At 43.2% G+C, this 24,441-nt stretch overlaps 10 protein-coding genes and 3 non-coding genes across 13 annotated transcripts; 6 read left to right on the plus strand and 7 right to left on the minus strand.

Annotated features, from left to right (window-relative positions):
• Nucleotides 1-374: 374 nt before the first annotated feature.
• L203_105769 (uncharacterized protein) lies at nt 375-2,034 on the plus strand (the record flags this gene model as incomplete). The annotated part of the gene is made up of 5 exons (XM_066215136.1): nt 375-671; nt 726-1,217; nt 1,271-1,456; nt 1,509-1,720; nt 1,779-2,034. 5 exons carry the CDS (start codon nt 375-377, stop codon nt 2,032-2,034), a joined length of 1,443 nt encoding a protein of 480 aa, XP_066071233.1.
• Nucleotides 2,035-2,759: 725 nt separating this feature from the next.
• Nucleotides 2,760-4,735, minus strand: L203_105770 (uncharacterized protein; the record flags this gene model as incomplete). The annotated part of the gene is made up of 4 exons (XM_066215137.1): nt 2,760-2,939; nt 2,987-3,930; nt 3,982-4,174; nt 4,229-4,735. 4 exons carry the CDS (start codon nt 4,733-4,735, stop codon nt 2,760-2,762), a joined length of 1,824 nt encoding a protein of 607 aa, XP_066071234.1.
• A 1,738-nt stretch (nt 4,736-6,473) lies between these two features.
• On the minus strand, nt 6,474-9,009 carry L203_105771 (chaperone DnaK; the record flags this gene model as incomplete). Its single annotated transcript, XM_066215138.1, has 13 exons — nt 6,474-6,551; nt 6,601-6,785; nt 6,833-6,899; nt 6,957-7,075; nt 7,127-7,565; nt 7,617-7,730; nt 7,783-8,123; nt 8,166-8,264; nt 8,316-8,418; nt 8,469-8,636; nt 8,711-8,754; nt 8,807-8,852; nt 8,896-9,009. 13 exons carry the CDS (start codon nt 9,007-9,009, stop codon nt 6,474-6,476), a joined length of 1,917 nt encoding a protein of 638 aa, XP_066071235.1.
• A 234-nt stretch (nt 9,010-9,243) lies between these two features.
• On the plus strand, nt 9,244-9,947 carry L203_105772 (uncharacterized protein; the record flags this gene model as incomplete). Its single annotated transcript, XM_066215139.1, has 3 exons — nt 9,244-9,389; nt 9,442-9,771; nt 9,824-9,947. 3 exons carry the CDS (start codon nt 9,244-9,246, stop codon nt 9,945-9,947), a joined length of 600 nt encoding a protein of 199 aa, XP_066071236.1.
• A 180-nt stretch (nt 9,948-10,127) lies between these two features.
• On the plus strand, nt 10,128-10,199 carry L203_105773. Its single transcript has one exon. It is a non-coding gene; the product is annotated as a tRNA-Cys (tRNA).
• A 630-nt stretch (nt 10,200-10,829) lies between these two features.
• On the minus strand, nt 10,830-11,928 carry L203_105774 (uncharacterized protein; the record flags this gene model as incomplete). Its single annotated transcript, XM_066215140.1, has 6 exons — nt 10,830-10,909; nt 10,957-11,066; nt 11,120-11,229; nt 11,325-11,524; nt 11,576-11,694; nt 11,789-11,928. The coding sequence occupies 6 exons, from the start codon at nt 11,926-11,928 to the stop codon at nt 10,830-10,832; spliced, it is 759 nt and encodes a 252-aa protein (XP_066071237.1).
• A 463-nt stretch (nt 11,929-12,391) lies between these two features.
• Nucleotides 12,392-15,606, minus strand: L203_105775 (uncharacterized protein; the record flags this gene model as incomplete). Its single annotated transcript, XM_066215141.1, has 7 exons — nt 12,392-13,182; nt 13,228-13,372; nt 13,422-13,570; nt 13,621-13,900; nt 13,952-14,217; nt 14,270-15,213; nt 15,281-15,606. 7 exons carry the CDS (start codon nt 15,604-15,606, stop codon nt 12,392-12,394), a joined length of 2,901 nt encoding a protein of 966 aa, XP_066071238.1.
• A 217-nt stretch (nt 15,607-15,823) lies between these two features.
• Nucleotides 15,824-16,204, plus strand: L203_105776 (U6 snRNA-associated Sm-like protein LSm6; the record flags this gene model as incomplete). The annotated part of the gene is made up of 3 exons (XM_066215142.1): nt 15,824-15,944; nt 15,999-16,112; nt 16,173-16,204. 3 exons carry the CDS (start codon nt 15,824-15,826, stop codon nt 16,202-16,204), a joined length of 267 nt encoding a protein of 88 aa, XP_066071239.1.
• A 737-nt stretch (nt 16,205-16,941) lies between these two features.
• Nucleotides 16,942-17,013, plus strand: L203_105777. The gene has a single exon. It is a non-coding gene; the product is annotated as a tRNA-Cys (tRNA).
• Nucleotides 17,014-17,419: 406 nt separating this feature from the next.
• On the minus strand, nt 17,420-19,382 carry L203_105778 (uncharacterized protein; the record flags this gene model as incomplete). The annotated part of the gene is made up of 6 exons (XM_066215143.1): nt 17,420-17,666; nt 17,713-17,862; nt 17,914-18,465; nt 18,513-18,604; nt 18,656-18,995; nt 19,042-19,382. 6 exons carry the CDS (start codon nt 19,380-19,382, stop codon nt 17,420-17,422), a joined length of 1,722 nt encoding a protein of 573 aa, XP_066071240.1.
• An 876-nt stretch (nt 19,383-20,258) lies between these two features.
• On the minus strand, nt 20,259-20,374 carry L203_105779. The gene has a single exon (XR_010725535.1). It is a non-coding gene; the product is annotated as a 5S ribosomal RNA (ribosomal RNA).
• Nucleotides 20,375-20,703: 329 nt separating this feature from the next.
• Nucleotides 20,704-22,358, minus strand: L203_105780 (acetate kinase; the record flags this gene model as incomplete). Its single annotated transcript, XM_066215144.1, has 8 exons — nt 20,704-21,130; nt 21,178-21,328; nt 21,394-21,544; nt 21,592-21,666; nt 21,718-21,804; nt 21,853-21,952; nt 22,009-22,096; nt 22,145-22,358. 8 exons carry the CDS (start codon nt 22,356-22,358, stop codon nt 20,704-20,706), a joined length of 1,293 nt encoding a protein of 430 aa, XP_066071241.1.
• Nucleotides 22,359-22,675: 317 nt separating this feature from the next.
• On the plus strand, nt 22,676-24,397 carry L203_105781 (uncharacterized protein; the record flags this gene model as incomplete). The annotated part of the gene is made up of 9 exons (XM_066215145.1): nt 22,676-22,963; nt 23,013-23,087; nt 23,145-23,276; nt 23,326-23,475; nt 23,526-23,624; nt 23,678-23,773; nt 23,824-24,042; nt 24,103-24,316; nt 24,378-24,397. The coding sequence occupies 9 exons, from the start codon at nt 22,676-22,678 to the stop codon at nt 24,395-24,397; spliced, it is 1,293 nt and encodes a 430-aa protein (XP_066071242.1).
• Nucleotides 24,398-24,441: the final 44 nt, after the last annotated feature.

Genomic DNA, 24,441 nt, shown 5'->3' on the forward strand with positions numbered 1-24,441 from the left:
CTCATTACTACTGAACGATGATTTTAACAATGTTTTATGAGCTTCCTCTTGCCTTTGGTCGTTCAAGGGCACAATCATTGGTACATCAATTGCTGATACATACTGCTGCTTTGATTGCTCATGGGCGATGAGATATATGAATTTAGATAGAAGCATAAATTATGCATGGTATAATACCAGTAGGTTGAAAGTTGGAAAAGATAATCATTAGAAGAATAATAAAAAAAGTCTGAAAGGGATCAAAATTCAGGTACGCCGCGATAAGAATAATCTTTCAGTCGATGGCGACATTATCGATCTTTACTCAAAAAATTACACATTTCTATAATTACAGCTTTCTTTTCTCTTTCTTTCTTCTTATTTAGATATTCAAGATGATGGAGCAAGACTTGAAGGCCGTGGATACCTCTGTCCTGCAACAAACACTGGAAACGATCTCAGTGTCCCCCGGTTCACCCCTTTCTACATTTTCGAATTGGGCCAAAACATTTCAGTGTCGTCCGCAGATGGTTTTTGTGCCCACCACCGCATTACAGTGCCGTCAAATCCTCGAACTGGCTGGAAGAGAAGGTGCAAGGGTTCATCCGGTTGGTGTTGGTCACTCGCCGTCCGACTTGGGATGCACCAACGGGTGGCTGGTTAGAATGGATGGTTTGAGAGGAACTGTTCAAGTGCGCGGCTTGTAGCGTTAATATAGTGTGTACAAGCTGAACATCAGAGTACAGATTGATCATGATAACCTCACAGCTACCTTCCATGCAGGAACGACTCTTCATGAGGTACATGCCACTCTCGCCAACACTGAACCACCCCTTGCGCTCTCAAACATTGGTTCAATCTCTGACCAAACCATAGGCGGCCTGATTTCAACTGCCTCTCATGGATCTGGCGTCAACTTCCCCGTCATCTCAGCCCATGTTAAATCTCTTGTCTTGGCTCTTCCGCTCCCTGGGAGTCCAATCGTTAGAGTCTCAAATACTGAAGATCCGGAACTATTCAAGGCATCACTTTGTGGATTAGGCGCTACGGGTTTGATTCTTGAAATTCAAATGGAAGTAGAAAAAGCATTTAGGCTAATTGAGACAAGAGAGGCAAAATCGATCAATGAGGTGCTGGGTAATCTCGAAGCTATTAAGTCTAGCGCTCAGCATGTGAGAGTTTGGTGGTACCCCGATGGGAAAGGCGCTGTGATTGGAAGAGCTAATAGGACTTATGAAGTAATTCTCATTTACCACTTCTCAAGACGCGATACTGATTGATGCTGATATAGCCTGCTCAACCAACCTCGTCTCGAATAGCTCACTTTCTCGGATTTCATGTTACACAATTTTTCCTCTACGTTACTCGACTCATTCCTTCCTTAACTCCGCTTGTTGGTCAATGGGCATGGTGGTTGGCAAAAGCAGATATTGTCGTCGTCGATGATAGTTACAAGATTTTGAACGTTGATTGTTTGGTATGTCAATCCATGAAACCTACCTCTGGAACATTTTTTCAACGTTTGATAGTTTCCTCAATATGCGCTCGAATGGGCCATTGATGTCGAAGAGACAGAAACATGCTTGCGAGAAATACGCAAGTGGTTGGATCGTGAAGCTACCAATGCTAACCGACTTTACTCGCATTTTCCTATTGAAATCCGATGGTCCAGTGCGGACGATATCTGGCTTAGTCCAAGTTATGGAAGAGAAACCTGTTGGATAGGTATTGTTACTTATCGGTGAGCCCTTCGATATCCCGTTATGTTGATCTATCTAATATATAATTGTGATCCGTAGACCATATGGTCTCGCTGTCCCATATCGTGAATTTCACCGAAAATTCGCAAACCTCTTAGTAGCTCATGGCGGTCGACCTCATTGGGCGAAACAGCATGTTCTTGGACCAGAAACTCTCAAACTGATGTATCCCAAATTCCAGGATTTTCAAAAAGTTTTACGACGAGTTGATCCACGAGGGATCTTACGTAGTGAAAATGTGCGTCGCCACATAGATGGCGAGAAGATACCAGAGAGAATTTTTAAGGCTCGATAATTTATTTTTCCCAATAGATCTTGGAAATTATCAATCACTTGTGATTGAATAGAAAGATGCATTAGAATTATCTATTAATTCGAAAAGAATGGATACATTAAATGTCAGATGCTTAGTGTGAAATGGTTATACACAATCATACCTAAGACCTAACGAGGTTTGTGTTACAACCTGACGAACAATTCAAATCTAGGCCTTAACCAGAAAGGCCACGAAACCATAATCGAATATTATGGTTTGTTTATTGGCTAAATTCCTTGTTATGATGCAGGGTCATAACAGTTTGCCTAACTACCACAATAGTCCAAAACAAGGCTGGAATTATCAAACTTTGGGTGAACATTGAAGCCTCCATTCACTGATAAGGATTACTACCTTTGTGGCTTACATGCTAGTAAAAATTGAAGTGGATGAAACTAGTTGACGGGATGGACGAAAATCGTGTTTTTACACAGTAAAGGGATGATTGAGCTTGTAAGTAACTATTGATATGCATGTAGAAAGAGATGGTAAGCGATAGCATCAATACTGTGGTCATTAAATCACACATGAATGAGAAACCTTATCACACCATACTCAAATGTCTCCTGTTGTATACTTCAACAACGTTTCTAGACCTGGCGTAATTCGATCAGTCGGTTGCTAGCCTAGCCCTATTATGCTTTGTATGCATAACCTTCACGATATGACCTGTTGGGCCATCCCAATTTCGAACTGCTCTATCACTATGAGTCACAGCAGTCCCAACAGGAGTCGTCGTGGGGATGTTCTCCATAAAATGGGGAAGAATTGGTATCAATCAAGGATGGATGAAGAGGCCGTTCAAGTGTCATTAAAAGCCGATCTAAGCTGTCAAAATTTTCATCGTTTTGGGCGAACCTTCGATGTTTTCTTGACATGATATGCTAGGCATCCTTTCAGCATTTGAATATCGCGGTCACCGTATACGTACTACTGATAAATCATTATATTTCAATCGGCAGTTTTCACAATACCCTGCAGCTGTGTCCTGTTCGCGTCCCTTTAGTCCCAACTCAACTTTTTCTCTGTTTCTTGCTCGCACATGCGGAGCAATATGTGATTCGATGAGCGGCTCTCTTGATTGCCTCAACATCTTTATGACCTGTTCCTGAGACAAGAATGTTTTGGTAGGTGGTTCAATTTGACTTATGCTGTGACGACGCTCCGGGATGGAGTTTGAAGCTGATGTTCCAGAGGAGGAGGAAGCAGGCTGGGGTTGCAATTCTCGAGTACTGCGGTTAACAGCTGCAAGGCGAGCATTACCTTTAAGTACTTGCACCCTCTTAGACATCTGTATGATTGCACGATCTTTATTAGATCCCAGAGTAGGAAAGGTATTAGCAAAGATAGGAGTGTTGGGGGTGGAAGTAGAAGCGATATTAGATGTTATGATAACACTATTGCCCGACGCATCTTGATAAGGCGAGGCTTCTGGAAGCTCCGGAAGTCGAGGGGTTAATGGCAGAGATCGAAGGGACATGGTTCGTTTAAGGTAACGAGGTGGATTTTCATTGCCGAAAGGTTTTCGCTCGACGTAGAGTTGCCATGCCCGCTCTCGAAGCTTGTTGGCTGCGATTGAGCTCTGGTTTGCGGATGATATACGGAGGAAGCTGTCATACAGCGCGGGCCATTCGGGGCCATCCTTAGAAGTGACGGAATACTCCTTGACCATGATTGTACGATGTTTACCAGTAGCATCTTCGATGAGAAGGTATTTATTGCCAGGCTTGAAATAGTAGTAGTCAGGCCGAGGGGCAGTCACATCACGTTCACGTGTGCCATGGATACGCTCATCGTCCAAAAGTGTGGATAACGAATCATTGTAGACCGTAGGGGTTTCAGTTGGCACAATACGTGAAAGAATATCCGAAAGCTCTGTAAAAAGTTATTCGTCAGTAGTCAGATCAATGATATATCCAGACATACTTTTAACATTCCACGTCTTCATCTTTAGCTCCTCGGCTTTGGAGATTAAATCTGCAGATCCATTTGAATCAACCAATGGGTTTTTGTGAGCTTCGCGCCGTGTTTGGGAGGGATACTTTAATTGCTTCTGTGGCGTATTTACCCCTTTGATTATTATATGCGTGACGCGTGTCGAGAAGAACTGCTCGACTTTCTGTTCAAGATAATGATCAGTATCTCTACAAGCAAAACAAACATCAAAACCTACAGCACCCATCTTTAACACTAGATTCTTCAAAGATTTTCCTGTTCCCTCTTCTACGCCTATTTCAAAATAAAATACCAAGGAAGGAAAAACCTTGATCCATTTTGCTCTCCACTTTTCCTCTTCTATTCGATTGCCTCTTGCAATTAATGCTGCCTGCGCTCCTCCACGCTCATTGAATAGCTTGACGCGTTTGGACGCCACCAAAGTAGTTTGAGTGGGAGCTTGTCTCTTCTCTGGAAGAGTTTGCTCACTTCGGGCAAGTTCTTCATTGTGAGGCTTCTTGTCCGGGGTCCTCAAAAGATAAGAAGTGGTGTTTGCCTGCTGCCGAGTTCTAATGTTGTTTCTGACCGTTGCGAGAACCTCCCTATTGGGAGTGGAAGTCTTTGACGCCATGGGATTGATGCCTTTGCGCCATTGGCTAAAGATATCGCTGGGACTATCCTTGGCATAAACGCCCTTGATTTTTGCCTGTTGACGGCTCTCGTCTCGCGCAGAAACAACAGACATGGTTGAAAAGTATGAGCGACAGCCACTTGAAACCCTCAAAAGCGCGTTCAAGAAATACGCTCCTCGGGATACAACGGCTTCGGCACCCGAGGAGACGCCTTTACCAAAGCTGCAGCTGTGGAAAAAATAATAATATGAGAAACGAGATCCAAAATAAAAATAAATACAAAATGAAAAGATACAAATTCAATTTAAATAGTAAACCAGAGCGCGACGGTTGCAAAAGTTCAAACAGGACACAGCGGACGCGTATGTAAGCCACGTGGCACTCACGTGGTATTCCGCCACTCTCAGCATTTAATGTAAAACGGCGTTTAGGTTTATAACCTACTATGAGTATATCTTTGACAATTTTGTACTCCTATTTCTATTCTGTATCTTATTTTCTACATTTCGTATCTAAATTTGCCATGTTTTGTATTCATAAATAGAAGACTCATCTACTCACAAATTCAAGGCAACCTTGTGACTCTATCGCCTTCTCCTATGGTGACTGGCAGTACATCTAATCCTTCTCCTCATCCTCGTCGACCAATTAATATATCATCTTCCAAAGGTGTACTACAACTTTCCATCTCAAACACATCACAAGGACTCAATTATTATGAACAAAATTTGGCTGAACAAGCCTCGTTTCTCTGCCGGAATTCAGTCAGCTTCTCATAACGACACTCTTCTTTCCCATTTCCTTCTTTCTCCCCGACACCACCGGAGTTTCTCCAGCCTGTTTAGGAGACAAGGCGACAAACTGCGATGCGCAAACACAAATGATGCATTGTGTATGTAACAAATACATGACCATATGGCAAAATCCATCCCAATACTGCTGCTCCACCCTTAGCCATGACGATATAAAAAGTTGTATAATGTAGTCATCGGCGGACAATTGCGGATCCGAGGGAGAGAAGGAATAGAACAGAAAACAGGTTTGTCACCCAGATCACAATGACGTCACTGAAACATAATTGACGTAAGTGCTGAATTTCAAAAGAAATGACGGCGGCAAATTTTTAAAAAATGCATATATATATACTCCGAAATTCATCCATTTGCATCTCAGACATCATATCTTAATCATCACCAATTATCAAATTCACAACATGGGTAACATTATCTCTGCTATCGCGCGCGCTCTCAATGCGTGAGTCGTTCGTTGTAATTCTATGACATGGCTAATGCTTTATAAAGCGTTGTGTCGACTATCGCGAGTGTTATTATGGCCATCTTTAGTGGTATCGCACACGTACTCATAGCCATCTGGAACTTTAGTACGTTGCGGCATTATGATTTTGGAAGCAGCGCTGACAATGTTTTAGTCACTTGCGGCATGTGCTCTGGACGCAGACGAACCACACGGGGAGGACCACGTTCAATTTAGAGGGCGATGAGGTTCAGGTGAGCGCGATACACGAACATGAGGCATATGACAGAAACTCACTTGGTATTTATTAGGGTTCTCGAATGCCTCTCATCGCCCAGCCAGTAATGATCTCTTTGATCACGCTATAAACATTTATAATCAATTATCTTTAGGTCTCACTACGATATGCAACGATGTTTTGTTATATGCTTGACACGAGTGGTTGTGAAAAACAGCCCAAGAGGTTTTAAATTGCTCACTACCTTTACGGCTTTTGTCACAAGTACAGATAAAGCTTTGGTATTTTTGTAAAAAAAAATGCATTAATCATCACATCCATTAAGAGTCATGCTATGCAAAATTTTTGATGAGTTTCATTTAGAGCTCATCGTGACTAAATGGCATCTGCTCATCACCAGTTCCTCCAGATCCGCCATACAAGTTGGAAGTGATAGGCTGTAAATTGATCAGAACAACGTCAAACACACGCCACAGTTGAACTCACAGCGATAGTGGCCTGCAGCTCGGACAACTGTTCTTCATAGTCCTCCGCCTCAGCCTCGGGATGTTCTTCAAGCCATTCAGTCTTTTCCTTGATAGCAGAGAGAATGGTCTCTTTGTCATCCTCAGAGAGTTTCCCACCAAGACCCTCAGCGTCGCCGATCTGGGACTTGATACTGAAGATGAAGTCTAAATTTGGTTAGTGGCATCTCCGACGGACAATGCAATTAGCTCACTCTGAAGACCATTCACGGCCTCAATCCTCTTCTTGATGGCCGCGTCTTCGTCAGCGAATTCTTCGGCCTATTGATGTAAGTTAGGCGTATACGGGCTGGTCGATCCCTGATCGTATAGACGTACCTCTTGGACCATTCGCTCAATTTCCTCAGGAGAGAGTCGTCGTTGGTCACTAGTGATAGTGATAGATTCAGACTTTCCAGTGCCCTTGTCGGCAGCAGAGACTCTCAAGATACCATTGGCTGAAATCTAATTAGTGATGATGGCTTGGACTTGTGGCCACAAAAGCTTACCATCAATCTCAAAGGTAACCTCAATCTGAGGAACGCCTCGTGGAGCCGGGGGAATGTTGGTCAAGTCGAATTCCCCCAGAAGATTGTTGTCCTTGGTCATAGAACGCTCGCCCTCGAATACTTGGATCCTCACAGTAGGCTGGTTGTCAGCGGCGGTCGAGAAGATTTGAGACTTCTTAGTGGGGACAACAGAGTTTCGAGGGATAAGCTTGGTCATGACACCACCAGTAGTTTCGATACCAAGAGTTAGAGGGCAGACGTCGATAAGGAGAACATCGCTACTACCAGCCTCGCCAGACAAGATGCCACCTTGAACAGCAGCACCATATGCAACAGCCTCGTCGGGATTAATACCCTTGGAGGGCTCCTTGCCGTTGAAGTACTCCTTCAAAAGTTGCTGGACCTTAGGAATACGGGTAGAGCCACCAACGAGAACAATCTAATTGTTTATGAATGACAAAATCGCATATGCAAATGAAGATTAACTTACGTCATCAACATCTTCCTTCTTAACGCCAGCATCTTTCAGCACTTGCTCGACAGGTTTCATGGTCTTCCTGAAGAGATCCATGTTGAGCTCTTCGAACTTGGCTCGTGTCAAAGTCTAATAAACCATGATTAATAGGATCCTTTTTTGGACAAACACAGAAATCTACCTCAGAAAAGTCGTTGCCCCCTTCAAAAGCCTCAATTTCAATCTTGGTGCTCATTTGACTAGAAAGAGTGCGCTTGGCCTTTTCAACTTCACGTTTGAGCTTGCCCATAGCTCTGTTGTTTTTGCTGACATCAACGTCGGTCTTCCTCTTGTATTGTTTGACGAGGTAATCAATGACTCGATTGTCAAAGTCTTCACCACCAAGATGAGTGTCTCCTGCAGTGGCCAAGACTTCGAATACACCATCTTCGATGGAAAGAAGGGAGACATCGAAAGTACCACCACCAAGGTCATATACGATAACCTGAGATTCTTGCTTACCACTGCGGTCAAGACCGTAGGCTACAGTTGTCATCAGACAATATATATTCTATAATGACGTACCGATGGCAGCAGCGGTAGGCTCATTGACGATACGAAGAACAGTAAGCCCAGCAATAGTACCGGCATCCTTCGTAGCAGATCGTTGAGCGTCATTGAAGTCTGTGATGGATTAGTGTCTGCCATAAATTAGTGATTGGTATCAGCACCTACACGCAGGAACAGTAACAACAGCGTGGGTAACCTTGTGACCAAGATAAGCCTCAGCAGTTTCTTTCATTTTCGTCAAAACCATGGCAGATATTTCCTCAGGAGTCTATAAGGTGTTAATAATTCGCCAGTGTTGTAAATCCCGAACAAATTTACAAAGTCCCTCAATTCGCCTCGATGATTCACCTGAATCAAAGGCTTGCCATTCTTGTTGACCACCTTAAAAGGCCAATGCCTCTTGTCCCGCTTGACATCGGGGTCATCAAAGTATCGTCCAACCATTCGCTTGACGTCAAAGACGGTGTTTTCGGGGTTGTTGGCGGCCTGGTTTTTTGCAGCGTCGCCAATCAATCGCTCTTCGTCAGTGAAAGCGACCCATGATGGAGTGATACGATTGCCTTGGTCGTTTGCGATGATTTCAACCTTTCCAGCACGCTGGACACTATAGAACATCAGTCGTCAAAGGTGAGGCTGCCAAACTCGCAACGACTTACGCGACACAAGAGTAAGTTGTTCCCAAGTCAATACCGATAACGTTTCCTACATCCACCTCTTTCTCTTCAGCTCGCACTTGACTGCTCACTGGAAGAAGACAGATGATGGCGATGAAGACAAAAGCGAAGAGAGAGAGTTTGGACATAAGTGATGAAGTTGTTGAAGACTTCTTTGAGCGAATACTTCTTCGTGGATAAGCCATAGCGTTGCTGCTTGCCACTCGGTTTGCAGACTTTGATTTATTAAATAAAGAAAAAAAGTGAAAGAAATTGAAAGAAAGAAATAGATTTATCTGGAAAATGGCTGACACGCTGGAAGGCAAAAGTGCCAACGTGGCATTCCTCCTCAACCTCCACTTTCCACAATAATACTCCGCGCCTTTTTTCTACTTTTATCCCTAATCTTCTTTTTGTATTCTCTTTATAACGAGTACACTATGTACTCTACTTTCCAGCGCGCAAACAATATCTTTTCACTTGCTACCACATATGCTCTCATCTTCCTTGGCCTGGTTTCTATCGCTTCCTTCTTATCCCTTCCCACTGTAGATGTGGGATCAATCACCGTCAAAGACATTATAATGTTGGTTATCCTCCCACAAGGATACATGTCGTTCATCTAATGCCTACGGTAGATACAAGGGCCGGCTAAACAGGTGGGGGGCCAAGGTAGAAGAGCTAGCTTCACTTCGCTTTGATGTTCGAACCGACCTCAATGTCTTGCTCAATTCTTACAACACCAAACAACTTTTCCTTTACCTAACAGCAAACTATGAAGAAGAGCCTCTTGGTATTGCCCATGATGTCGTTTTGTGGGATCGCATCATAACGCGAGAAGATATAAGGGACATTAGGTCTGTAGAAAAGAAATCGCCAAAAAGTGGTAAGAAAAAGGGAAGAGGTAAGATGAGGCTGGAAAATGTCAAGAACAAGTACATCTGGAGAAATCCGAGTGGTACTTTCAAGTGAGCAAGACAGTCGCCCGACAGAACAGCTTGATGCTGATTGAGCGAGCAGAAATGCCCCTCAGGCAAACGTGACGCTTCATTATTCGCTCATGCCTTATGTCGGCGTTCTGTCATCTGGCATAGCCGCTACAGCTGAAGGGCCATTGGACTTGCCTGATGTCTTGAAAAGATAGTCTGTCACTGTATACCACATGTACATAAAAATTCACCTATTTGCGGATACGTCTTGATTCTCTTTTCCGTTGCAACGACTTGCAATAACAAAAAAGCGTAACTCAACGGTAAGAAACGAATTCTACTTCACTTTACTTATTCATTATGTATGATAAAATTGAATTTAAAGTCTCATGTTGGTTTCGGTAGCTCAGCGGTAGAGCATCAGATTGCAAATCTGGTTGTCATGGGTTCGACTCCCATTCGAAACTTAGCTTTTTCTTCGCAACTCTTTTCTTTTTTATCCCATCTACAACGTCTTACCAATTGCGTACGTTTCCATTGCTTGTGTCTCGATATGTAAGTAATTGAGAATAATGGTATGGAGAAAGGACTCACAAATCCCACTGAGGGTCAATTGTTGGCTTATATCGAGCCACAAAGCAATCAGATAGTACCATGATTGTTTTCTTTGCTTCTCATACCATGCACATGATGATATTCAATACATACTATTTTGTCATCCTGGGAGCACTTGATTCACAGCTTGACTCAGAATATTCAAAGCCGAAAGCATAGTAGAAAGCAAGGTATTCACAAGATGATGAAGTTTGTCATAAAGACATTCCCATCAAACATAGAATGCATGGTTAGGAAAAGCATGTCAAAAACGAAAATGGAATAGAAAGACGAAAACCCACGAAAATCAAGAACACGTACATAAAGAACACCGGAAGAAGAAAGAAACAGACAGGTTCCAGAAGATAAGGGAATCAACATCAAAGTGTAAAGAACGTAGAATGTTGAATGATACTTATAATATCATCTAGATACTGGTCTTTTCAACAAAAATACAAGCCAATGAAAGTGGAGACCGTTGCGTTAAACCATCAAAACACTCTTTACTTGCGGTAGGTGCAGCAAGCAATGACATAAGGGAAGCAAGAAAGAGAAGTAAGGGCAAAAGCTACCCAGACGAGGTCTATTCTGAGTCAGCCGCTAACAATATCGCGATTGTAGACAACATACAGAGTGATGGGCCAGCATTGACGTAGATACCCAATTTGTATCCATGTTGTACATTGACAACCTTCAACCAAGCATCCTTGGCGATGATGACAGTCCAAAGAGCGGCACCACTATGATATCACTTTGCATCAGTATACATCCACGAGAACGAGCAAAAACGTACAGCATGAGGAAGAAGGCACCGATACCAGCACATACAGAAGCAACGAAAAAGGTAAGACGCCACTTGATGAGACCAAAGATGAGAGCCAGAGCGGCGGCACATGACCCAATCTATACAGTTTTCGTTAGTGAATGCGCTATTCATTAAACACCATATAGGCTCAAGGTGTTTAGGTATTCACAAGCGCTCAGCCGGCTATACTTACAAAGATCAAAACACTTCCAGCCCTAGTCATTCCATGATTGTAGCTATTCGCCTTGAAAGTGGAATCGGGGATGATTTGGATAGTTTGAAGCCTAAATTTGGGAGGGATATCACCAACCATGTTGGCTAGTGGCTCCATAGGATAGGCAAAAGTAGAAGCGTTACAGTTCCCGGAACCGTCTTTCTGGTGACCACATGCGTCTATATGAAGGGTTGGCAGACAATTCTAGTGATTTGAAGAAAAAAACATACTGTACATTCCGTAGCGATAATACTGTCTCAAACCTTTGAATTGACCCATTTTTTCATTCTTGGTGTTATAAAGACCACTCGCAGAAGTATTAGTATCTCCTTGAAAGCCGCTTCCATAGCTATGTGATATAAGCATAATGCGTCTTTTATATTAAAAACAGATATCAAATGGAATCCAACAGGCATTGCCAGCGTTACCAGATGTACACTCACGCAGCTACGTTGACTTCTGCCATATATATGGAGTTCACCAAACCACCAGTAGAAATTTGACCGATGTGGGCGAAGACGAGGAGGATGACTGAGATAGCGGAGAGTATGGTGGCGCCTGCCACACAATGTTCACCTCGCATGCTAACGTAGTGGATGCGAGCGAAGAAGAGGAAGGAATGTGTTGAAGACTAAAGGAGTGAAAAATGGCGAAAAAATAAAGAAAAGAGAATATAATTCTAAAAAAAGATAAATGAGAAATGAGTGCTTTTGCAGTAAGGCATGTTTTGGTCTTTTTATAATGAAAGCCCTACTATGCCACGTGGTATAGGACTGAAATCAGCAATTTGCTCACTTTTGCTTTTTGTCAGAAGCGCATGAATGTCAGAAGCCTTGGAATCCAAATTGAAGAGAGAGAAGTGCAATGGCATTGAAAATACATCGCAGGAGGTTATAAATTACCAAAAGAGCATACAACCGAAACTCTCTCAATAGTCTGATACACCAGGGAGTTCCTGGAAGATAACAATTTAAAATACAATACTGTCACTCTTTGACCAAGAGATAACGAGGTTGCGCACATAATCTAATGCTTTTGAGGCTATCTCAACTCCACAGCGAGAAATCAGCAGGAATGTCCACATAGCCTTCGTTGACTCCTCCATCGTCATTCAACAAAAAGTTAAAAATATCAAGTGACGCATATTCACCCTCCCCATTGATGAAGAGCGATCCGTTGACCATGCCTTTCTCTCCGTTTTGTGTTTGAGAAATATATGTTGAAGACACCGAAGCAGCTGTATTAGCCAGAGCAGTGAGTCCAGGATTAGGATGTGAAGTAGTGGGTAAGGGAAACATGGGCCAAGGGGCTGTGTCAGGAGATAAGCCAAAACGAGATGCCATTCCATATGTCCTAAACAGCGAATTGGGTTCCTCGGCTAATGATTCCTTAGGTGTTTCGAGTGATGAGTTATTATTTGTATGGAATGCCCCAGGTGGAAAATTTTCCGAGGCCAATTTTGGGTTGTTGTAACCCTTCACACCAACATTAGCACCCTCCTGGAAGTCCCCTTGTTTTTGAGGTTGTTTGTCATAGCGTTTGTTAGACGTATAGTCAGACGCTTTCTTGTGCGACACTACAGGGTTTCGGAATAAGTTGTCAAGCAAGCTGAACTCGTATGGTAAAGTCACAGCAGGAAGAGGCGCGGGGAAAGCTTCATTGGGAAGAGGGTCTTCTCGTAAAGAAGATATAGGAGCGCCACGGAGTAGAGTGGGTCGCCCATCTGATGAAGAAGTGGACTGGCTTGTTGGCCGAGACAGATCGGCCAATTGTTTAAAAATGGCTTGAGAAACCAGGCGCATAGTTTCATGACATGCCAATGCAGAAGGGACTCGTGCTGTTCTCATCAATTCAGTTATTCCATGGGCGCGGCATTACTTACGAGACAAAAATTCAAGTACACCAAGACATGACTCGATATGCGCCATGGCATCCTCGATAGTTGGTACGTCTTGTCCTCCTCCCATGCTGTACAAATTAAAAAATGCATAAAGGAAAGAAAGGCCAGCCATAAAAGAAAAATGACTCTGAAGTATTGTTAGCCAAGTCACCAATTTGCAGGAGCAGATAACATACAGTCATCCAGAAACAGCTGATCCGGTTATTAATTTGCTTTCGTTGATATATTTGAATGATATATTTTGAGCTTGTCAAAACAACGGAAAGTGCCTTTCGGCAGGGCCTTGTACACCCTGGAGAAGGTCGGAAGAGCAACAAGCAAGAATCTGCTTTGACCATTAGGAATCTACCATCAGTGTTGCCAATGAGTACTCACTATGGAAGGAAATAGCATATCCCTCCATAGAAACAGTTCCTCTTGGCTCTGGTGTGCTGTTCAGCCAATCTTCTAGTCTCTTGTGACAATCTTCAAACCATTCTTCATTAGGAATTTTGCCATTGCTGCCATGGACGCCATAAGTATTGAATAAGATCTCGGATTGAAGCTGGCGGAGTTTGATTGTGTGAATGAAAATGGCTTTGTAGGGGCACGGCTCGCCAAAAGAGGTACCAAAATCGCCAGAACGGATATCATTGTCATGTAAAACCGAAGGAAGCTATTCATGGATAAGATAGTCATCAGATAGGGGCAGACAGTGTGAACGTACTGGGACTTTAATAAAGCCATCAGGAATACTAGGTGGTCTTCCTAAACTTTGCGACAAAAGCCTGTCCATCTTGTACGTACACCAAAATAGTCTTCTTCTCATGTCTAATTCAAGAGCATCGAGCTGATCAACCGAAGTATTATGTTCGTTGTGATAACCCAAGTCGACACAAGTGCGAGTGGCGAGCCCAACGAGGAACCATATGGAGCCCTTGTCGGGGTTGAATAATGAGTACCATATCAAGAGAAGAATTGCTTGCAGACCAACTATAGAGTATCAGACACTTCCGACAGTTTAGTGAAATTTCCGTTAACCTACCATAACTCTGCTCTTCAAATACAGCGTCCAGATGTTTCATGGCCTCCGCATAGAATGCTTCTGAACAAGCTCGAAGCTCATCAGGAGGATCCATAAAAGTTGAGGAAGCTATCGTGCTTAAAGCAAGCACCATCATGACAACAAATATGTCTTCCTCTTCAACATCAACACCTTCTCTAATCTTTGCCAATTGTTGACTCAGAGTTGGTAGATGGATGATAGGTCCAGTGACGCCTACGAAATTCACATAGGCAGCCACAAGCCTCTCCACTGCAGATTTTGGAGGGAGTGGAGGAATGACAAACTTGCGTTTGGGTTTGGTTGATCCATTAACAAATAAAGCTGTAGAAGAAGTGTATGGTGAGGTAGTTGGCAGGCCATCCAATGTTGCGACTGGATGGGGAGTTAAAACAGCTTCCGGAGATGTACGCTTTGTATCTCCCCCAGGAAAAGGTGATTCAAAACCGCTATGGACAGAACCTCTATCACTACCAGAAGGCATTGACGCAGTAGGATTGAGAGATGTACCACTGTTTGCAGCATGACCTGTACGAAGAGCAGCGTCGTGCACCATGCAGGTCAAGCTTGAGGCATATAAGCTAGCCGCTTGGCCTGTAGGATGCGGCCTAGGGGTAACACTGAAAGGTGACCTTGAAGGATCTGCGCCAGCAGATGTTGTAGGAAATGACAAATTAGAAGCGCTTCGTCGTTGGTAATTTGATGGTCCTGGAAAAGATGAAGACTTCATGGGAGAACGCAAAGGTGATGGATCATTTTGAGTAAGTGATGGATCGATAGGAAAGTCAGGGTGGAAGGTTGAAGCAGCCTGGAATGCCGTTGCAGCTATCCCTTCTTTTTGAGTTTGGGCAATAGGATCTCTTGAGGTTAACGTCGCTACCTGTGCACGGAGAGACTCCACTTCTTGCTCCAGCTGGTGTAGATAGCTGACAAAAACTGTAAGACATTCAAGCCATTTCACTGAGTGTAATGACTCGGCGAAATCAGACTCACTTTCGTGATATATTGGTCTTGCTTATCGCATCAATGCCAATGCACTCTACCTTTGCCCGTTCACATGCACTACAAGCTGGAAGTTTTCCATCACACTTTTGCTTTCTTGACCGGCATCTCGTACAACTCGAAATAGCCCTCGCAACTTTATACGTTGACTGGTTGACAATGTCAGTTTGAGCTGCCGCCAGAGTAGATGTCTGCAATTGGCGAAAAGTGGAAGCATTTTGGTGTTTTGGAAGCAGCGGTGGCTGGAATTGCTTTGATGAATGTTCATATGGAGCGTAGGTTGCATCTGTTGATAATCTTCCCTTTGATGCCTTCATGATTTTTCCGTTTTATATATGAATTATTTTTTACGGTTGTAATAAAAGTTAAAAGAATAAATGGGCGACTCACTTTCGGTCCAATCCGATGATTGGCTAAGGTGCCTATCTCACTTGTTTTTTTTCAGCATGGCACGCCTAAACGTATCCTCTTAATAAAGCTCATTAAAATATAATTAAGTTTCAACTTTTCAAAACAACTTTACACACTTTTATTATGAGCTCCCCAGAAGCTTCAGGTGAACCTCAGCCAGCTTCTGGCTCCCCTTCCGACTTTCTTCGCAGTATTGTTGGCAAGCGCGTCAAGGTCAGAATAGGAGGCGGTATAGACTACACAGGTAGGTGGTTCCAGCAACTTTCTCTGGGTTATGATGAGTTGATTGAATATGTAGGTCTTTTAACATGTTTGGACGGCTACATGAATGTTGCTCTTGAAAAGACAGAGGAGTGGGCAGGAGGAGTCAAGACTGCTTCCTATGGAGATTGTTTCTTGCGAGGTAATAACGGTCAGTCAACACCCATGACACTATTGCCTCTGTTTGAGATTATGCTGATCATAGATATAGTGCTTTATATATCCGCTCTGGAAGATTTATAGACGAAAAAGGCCAAGGGAAAGCGCAAGACTATCTGTGCTCCGAATTCGTTCTAGCCGATATGTATTGTACATTGTTTGCACAATGGCAGGCTACTGTCGACAAGACTGCTTTACATGAGCTTTGATAGGCTTCTACAGTAAACTGATTGTCTAAAGGAAATTGTCCAGAGCAATGTATGTCAGTAACTACCCATTTCCCCAACAAAAAGCCAAGATTCATAGCAACACTTGTATCCAAATCCGCCAAATGTATGGACGTAGGAGTAATCTCTCGAGCTGGACGCCAAGCGAAGGTAAGCAGAGTTCGTTATACACTTAAACAATGAATATTGAACAAGATGAGAGGTGATCAGGATGGCAGAAATGTTGGGTTAACTACAGGAAACAGTTCATACATGACTGAAAGGCTCACTTTGGCTACAGCCATTTAATTATATTTAGAGACACGAGACAAGCCTTGCATATGGAACTTTCTGTAAAAGTAAAAGATACCAGAGGTATGAATTTATGGACTTCCTTGGTGTATCCCTGTATAGAAGGCAATAACATTGATGTGATAGCTCTTAGCGTGATGGTAATTATCCAATAGGCAGCTTTTGGTATGCACCGATACTGTTTTGTTATGGGCTTTTCTTCTGCTAGAAGCATAGGATAGCGAAGAAACCGAGTTTACGACAATGTGAATGTATCAAGGATAATCCAGTATATACGATGTTAGCTGTGGGAAACCGAGTTTCGTTTCGGTAGCTCAGCGGTAGAGCATCAGATTGCAAATCTGGTTGTCATGGGTTCGACTCCCATTCGAAACTTTTTTTATCTTCAAATTTTTGCATCATTGCTTACAGTATTTCGTACTTGGGGTTTTTACATACAAAATTCAGACTCTGTGTTTATTTATGTATAAGTGTACAACTGACAAGCAAATAATGGCTGATGGAAATATAACGTCTCTTATAGACATCACATATTTTAAGATCTTCTCAATAAGTCATATGAAACTTGTAAATACAGAAAGATGTTCATAAGATACTGGTAATTCTAATTAATTACACTAGGCTTATTTTGATGTGTAGTCATTTTTGCATCACAATATTTGTTGAAACATAAATCATGAAATAACAAAAAACAACTGTAATTTCTTATCAGTAAATAATCCACTTGAGATTACAATTCTTTTTCAGTCATTCCCTTTCACTACATTCTCCGTGACTGCTATTAAAGCTTTGCCTCTCTACCAGCAGCAACCGCATCCTGTGCCTCCTTCTTTGCCAATGCCCTCAAGTCTTTTCTCAAAATCTTTCCACTGGGACTTTTGGGTATAGCGTCAATTAGAATCACTCCGCCGCGAAGTTTCTTATGATTCGCCACTTGAGAAGCTGCCCAATCGTGTATATACTTCGAGAGTTCCCTCTGAGCTTGTGAGGAGAGGGATGATAGACCACCTCTTGGGACAATGTACGCACTAAACACTCATTCAGCTAAAAATTATATTGATAACAATTACTGACCGGGGGAGCTCTGTAGCCTGTGCTTCTGAATAAATCCCAATGACGCCTACATCGGCGACAGCAGGATGCCTAAGCAGCAGAGCTTCGAGTTCTGCTGGGGGAACTTGGAACCCCTTGTATTTGACTAATTCCTTGACACGGTCCACGATACTATGCCTTGTATCAGTTGGGCATACACATGCTGAAAAGTTGTAGAGATACGAGAAGAAGCCCTCATCATCAACCACAGCTACATCGCCTGTCTTGAACCATCCATCCTCAAAAGTGTTGACAGTAGCCTCTCTGTTTCTCCAATAGCCCTTCATAACACTAGGCCCTTTGACCCAGAACTCTCCTCTTTCGCCCTTGGCAGCGTCTCTGCCCGTTTCAAGGTCAATCAACCTTGCCTGGTAGGTTGGAATCAGCTTTCCAATACAGCCTTTGTGCCCTTTTCCCTCATCCAGAGTCATCACATTGATGACAGGTGTCGTTTCTGTGAGGCCATAGCCTTGTGTGATGCCGATACGTGGATATTTTTTCTGGAAAGCCTCAATGAGGTTTGAAGAAAGAGGAGCAGCGCCTGACTGAAAACCGCGGAGAGAAGAAATGTTGTATTTCTGCATATTGGGCGAATGGAGTAGGGCGAGAATCATGGGTGGGACTACAAGAGACCAAGTGATTTTGTACTTTTCGACAGCCTTGAGCACGGAGAGTTCCTCAAAACGAGCAAGTATCACCATAGTGCCATTCACAGCTATCGAGTAATGGATATTCCTGCGAAAGCGTTTCAACAAACCATTCAGATTCTAAAAGCAACGTACATGGTGAGTCCATATATATGGCTAAAAGGCAGGACGCCAAGGACGACATCGTTGTCTGTCATAGGTTCATACGAGCAGCAAACTGCTTGAATCTAGCAGGAAAAGATCAGTCATGCTTGGTTACATGTTAGCGTATGACTCACTTGGCTCGTCATGTTGTAATGACTCGTCTCGACACCTTTTGCTTTTCCCGTTGTTCCGCTCGAATAACAGAGATATGCAGTCTTTGTCTCATCGCCATCTTGCCAGCTCATTCTGCCATCTACCTTTCGTCCAAGTTCCCAAAGATCCTCATTGCATTTGAGATGGTTGAGTTTGGACGGTTTTGCATCTGAAGGGCACAGAAGAAATATGCGTGATTCTGGAAGATTATAGGAAGAATCGAGCTCCAAGGCCTGGAGCAGGACATGTACAAGATCAGGCTGGATAAAGATACTTTCAGAGGTCGAATCTCGTAGCTGATGGAGCAACTCTGTCGGCGTACTTTTCAACGTTTAGAGCCTGCTAATGGGTGATACGGGCAACTCACTATGCATAGTTGGCAGGCGAAGCGATTGCTCCCAATGCTTGGCAGCCCAGGAGCGCATTCACCCATTCCAAGCTGTTCATGCCCAAGATGCACACAACGTCTCCTGCCATGATTCCTATCTTTTTTAACCCACCAGCGAGTGCCAGAGCCTGTTCTTCAACCTCATCTCTTGTCACTGCCCTACCTGACAAGCCATCTATAAAGGCTTTCTTTGTCCCATCAGGATTTGCAACAGGAGCAGGATAGTAGTTGTACCGTTTTGTCCGAGGAAACAAGTAATCAAAGATGAGCGTCTTGGGCAGTTCCGGAACTGGTAAAGAGGAGGTGTAGACCTGATCCATATTGTATGGTGAATATGTGCTACTTGTTGTAATCTGGATTAGACAGATATATACAGATATTTACAGAAAACAAGGAATACAATTCTGAAATAGCTACACGAATCACCAGTTCTCCTTTAATGTACTCGTTGTCAGTGGAACTCTCGGCATAACATGAAGGAGTATAACCGGAAAAATAAAAATAAAACTTGGGTTATTCATTATCACGAACTGAACAGGAGTCGTAATCACGGAAGCAAATTTTGGCTGTACTCAATTTAGTCCAAATCGAATAGGGGTGTAGGCTTGAGTGCCTCACTGTAATTAAGACTTTCATTACTTAAGGTTCTCGTAGAAACGCTTAAGGTCGAATACGGCAAAACTAGCACTGGTGGTGCATATGAAATGAAGTATGAAAGAGAAACTATTCTATCTACAATTATGTATTCTACGTTGACGGACTTATCCGGGTTTTCTCATGTGGCAGCGTGAAGTGCTATGCACTTACAGGTTATTCATTATTAAGAACTGAACAGTTTTCAACTCGCCCTTGGAAATGAATAACCCAACTTGTCATTTATATGCCAGATACCGGTTATGAAAAGGCCGAATATCTTGATGGTTTCAATTCACATCATGCCGCATTATTTCCATAATTATTGCATTGTGATTTGTATATGCTGACAAAAAAATAATTAGATAAGCTATAATGGATGAGCGGAACAGGCAAACACTCCACAAAGACGTTGACAGTGACACAGCGAGAACTCTGGAATGGTAGGTAGCTTGTTGACAAAAGAAAACAAATTCCATCTCAATCCAGCGTGAACCAAACAAAGACGAAATGACAACTGGTAACAAAAAAAGAACGTTTCAATAAGAAAAATTGAAAAAAAAACCTCGGCACCCAGGATTCCCAAGTGGTCCCCCACCTTGGTACTAACTGAGCGATATGCAGCTTAACTTCACGGATCGGACGGGACGTGGTGTTGAATGCTAATTCTATGGCCGAGGATATTAATGAAAGTTTAAATGAATTATCTATGTTATTCAAAATTCTACTAGTTCCTCCATATATTTCACACTCTTCGTTTCTCTTTATCATGATTATAATGCATGTTTCTCAGTGGCTCAATGCTATGTACTATAGACAGCCAAAACCATTATCTCCGATCGCTATGTGACCAAGTAGTATTTGTAGAATATCAACAACAAACCGTTCATCTCCAAGTATATTTGTTATGAACCTATCGCTTGGTTCTTTTGCATGTACATCTTCAGATACTGTACACAGTGTACCCTGCACATTACCTACCGCCTCCGACAATCATGAAAAACGCTTTCAAAACCCAAACTCTTCTTTGGCCATCTTAGCCATCCAACCTTCCTCATCCGTCTCTACCACCCAGCTTTGTAACTTGCTTCCTTCTTTAGTAATCGATCTAACTGCCACGCCTCCTTTACCATCATTATTTGCCTCGTCTACCTCAGCTCCTAACCATGAAAGCTTCTGAAGGACATCTTTGCGAAGTTGAGAAGCTTTCTCGCCAATACCACCAGAAAACACAAGGCCGTCGATTATACCAATGTCTATTTGGGAGAGAAGTTTGAAAAGATATTGAGAAATGTAGCCCATGAGGCGGTCCATGTATACAGCATACGCAAGCTTGGCGCGCTCATGTTCCTCCTTGGAACAGGAGTTAGGGCTAAGGTGTTTAATGATGGTACCAAAGTTTGTGGTCCCTGCTAACGCAGCGAGTCCAGAATTTCTATAGGATATTTAGACAGCAAGCAGATTGATCATAAAGAAACATACTTATTGAGAACTATTTCTGCACGCGAGACCGAATAGTCTCCAACATTGGTGAGAGCAGCGGCATTGCTAGTGTGGTGAAAGATGGCAGTAGGATCAATCGTGCCAGATCGTGTCCCGCCAATAAGTCCCTCGAGAGGGGTCAGGCCCATACCTGGTTGAAGATGGGTCAATTCCCTCAACATTTTGAAGAATTTAGACATGTTGGGCACGACTTACTAGTATCAATTGACTTTCCATCCTTGATACAACAAGCAGAAGATCCGCTACCCAGATGTGCCACAACTACATTCACCTGACTAGGTGGCTTCTGCAAATGCTCTGCTAGAGAATCTACAATGGAAGCATAAGAAATGCCGTGGAATCCATACTATGGGACATCGGCCGCTGTACTAGCGCTCACAACAGATAGCTTACCTTTCGCAGAGGCATCACAAGATTTGTGTCTGGTGGAGGAAGTGCGTAAGTGTATACTTCGGGGGGGATAGTTTGCTACAACCTGTCAGAAGAGTATAGATGCCTTTAAGCGACGATATGACGCACATGAAAGATAGTGTCAAAGAGCAGAAGAGAAGTATGATGAGGAAGCGCCTCAAGGCAGGATTTGACCGCCATAACGGCTCGATGATTCTACTTGTCATCAGCGAATTAGACAGAGACGCAGTGAGCAACACACACATGCAAAGGAGCAAACTCTGAAAGTTTATCCATCTCGGCTAGACCTTCCTCATGACCTTTGACCACTCTGATACCTTTTTCATGAGTCCCACCGTGCACTCTGCAGTCACATCAATATGCGCCAGACATAACCTCCTACGATCTGGTACAACCTACACTCTGTGACACACATATCCAACCTCCTCTTTCTCCACATGAGTGTTCTTTATGAGATGGTCCAATAAGATGGGAACCAAGGAGGCATCTGTCCGACTTGGTCAACCACTGCTTGCAATCCGCTTTTTACCCTCACATTGTATCCTATCTCCCCATCCGGCTTCTTCGCTTGAGTCTTTCCCAACTCCTTTTTCCCATGTAATTTCAATCGTGACTTGTTCATCTTTGGAACTAATGTTGGATACAGCCAAGTTTGCCTGTAATTTGAAGCTCGGTAGGATGTACAATTTGCCCTTGATGGACGAAGAGCCACAGTTGATGGCCAAGAGATATTTTTTATGATCTGGCATGTCTGTATACTATGCTGTTTTCTATTATCAAGACTCGCAAAAGAAAAAGAAAAAAAAAGAATAAGAAAAAAGAAAAGAAAACAACAGTATCCTTCACTCTTGGAGCTTTCCGACTTTGTAGTCATAGAGGCGGAGTACGCCGAAATTGTTAATAACACGTGTGAAATCAAAATAGCCAGGATTGCGTACCGGTTATAAAGTATGCCGGAAAGCCCAACTGATCTGTTTTGAACAAGTATAAAGTCCCAAATGACCATCAATCATTTCTTATTTTCTCTCTTTTTCTTTTCTATTCCACATTTATTGAATCTCGAATTATGCTCGCCCGTCTTCTGCGAACTCATCCACGCTCCCTCCTTCGTCCCACTCCTCTCTCGCTCGGCTTACGCACCCTATCCACCACTCCCGTTCGTTTCAATGTCCAGGAAATCACACGTCCTGCCATTGAGACCCCGCTATCCCTTTGGAACTTTACAGATGAAGAAAACATGCTTCGAGAAACCGTGAGAAGGTTTGCGGAAGACGTGATTGCTCCCAAAGTCCAGGAAATGGATGAGAAGGAGCAGATGGACCCAGAAATCATTCAGGGGCTTTTTGACAATGGTGTGAGCTTATCCTCTCTGACCCAGCTGAGACTAACGCTAACCTCTATAGCTGATGGGAATTGAGACTTCGAATGATCACAGCGGTTCTGGTTGCTCCTTTACGTCTGCGATTATTGCAGTCGAGGTATGAAGACTGCAGAGCTCGTGGATAAAACGTTGGACTGACGTTAATTGTGCGTAGGAACTGGCTCGTGTAGATCCTTCCATTGCTGTGTTGTGTGACGTACACAACACTCTCGTCAACACTGTTATTCGCCTTTACGGTAGCCCAGCAATTCAAGAGAAATGGTTACCTGGTCTTGCAACAACCAAGGTTGGTTCCTTATTGTAGACCAGGCAATACTTACTGAGTTTACTATTAGGTTGGGTCATTCTGCCTTTCAGAACCCAATGCTGGATCAGACGCTTTCTCTCTTCAAACGACGGCCAAGCTTGACTCCAGCGGCGACTTTTACATCCTCAATGGCACCAAGATGTGGATCTCAAACTCTGCTGAAGCCGAGACGTTTTTGGTTTGTTTTGAATCACCTCCTGGCTCATTTACTTGGTTGACTTTAAAAAGGTCTTCGCCAATGTTGACCCTTCCAAGGGCTACAAGGGTATCACATGTTTTATTATGAGTAAGGATATGGGAGTTGAGATTGCAAAGAAGGAGAAGAAGGTGACTTGTTCATTTTTCTGACTATGGTATTCCTAATGTCGCCTTGGAATTAGCTGGGTATCCGTGCATCTTCGACTTGTGTTCTTAATTTTGATGATGTCAGAATACCTAAAGAAAACATTGTTGGTGAAGTTGGCAAAGGCTACAAGGTATTTATTCTTTTCTTGCCGCTTTCTATCAAACTCATTAGACTTTTCAGATTGCTATAGAGATTCTCAACGAGGGCCGTATCGGCATCGCTGCTCAGATGATTGGTCTTGCTCAAGGAGCGTTTGAAAAATCCTTGGCTTATGCCTATGAGCGCAAACAATTCGGCAAGCCTGTAGGAGAGTTCCAGGGGATGGGATTCCAGTTTGCCGAGGTGGCTACTGAGATTGAAGCTGCTAAACTCTTGACATACAACGCTGCACGTCTCAAGGTTAGTGATACAGACAATGAGCAAGATTCATACGTGGTGCTAATCGTATTACAACGTTAGGAGGAAGGCAGAACGTTCACGAAAGAAGCAGCCATGGCCAAGTATTTTGCATCCGTTGTTGCTCAGAAGGCTGCCGGGTCTGCCATTGAATGGGCAGGTGGTCAAGGATTCGTACGAGAAGTTGGGCTCGAAAAGTACTGGCGGGACTCCAAAATTGGCGCGATTTATGAAGGTACCAGTAACATTCAACTAGAGACTATTGCCAAATTTTTGCGTGAGTGTCATTAGCTACATCAATTTTAATATGTGAAACGACACTGACATGATGAGAATAGGTAAACAATATAAAAATTAGCCTGTAAATAAATAAATGGTTGAGAGACATTGCTTGACAGATCA

This window comes from Cryptococcus depauperatus, chromosome 7, assembly GCF_001720195.1.
Source record: "Cryptococcus depauperatus CBS 7841 chromosome 7, complete sequence".
Classification (NCBI taxonomy): Eukaryota; Fungi; Basidiomycota; class Tremellomycetes; order Tremellales; family Cryptococcaceae; genus Cryptococcus; species Cryptococcus depauperatus.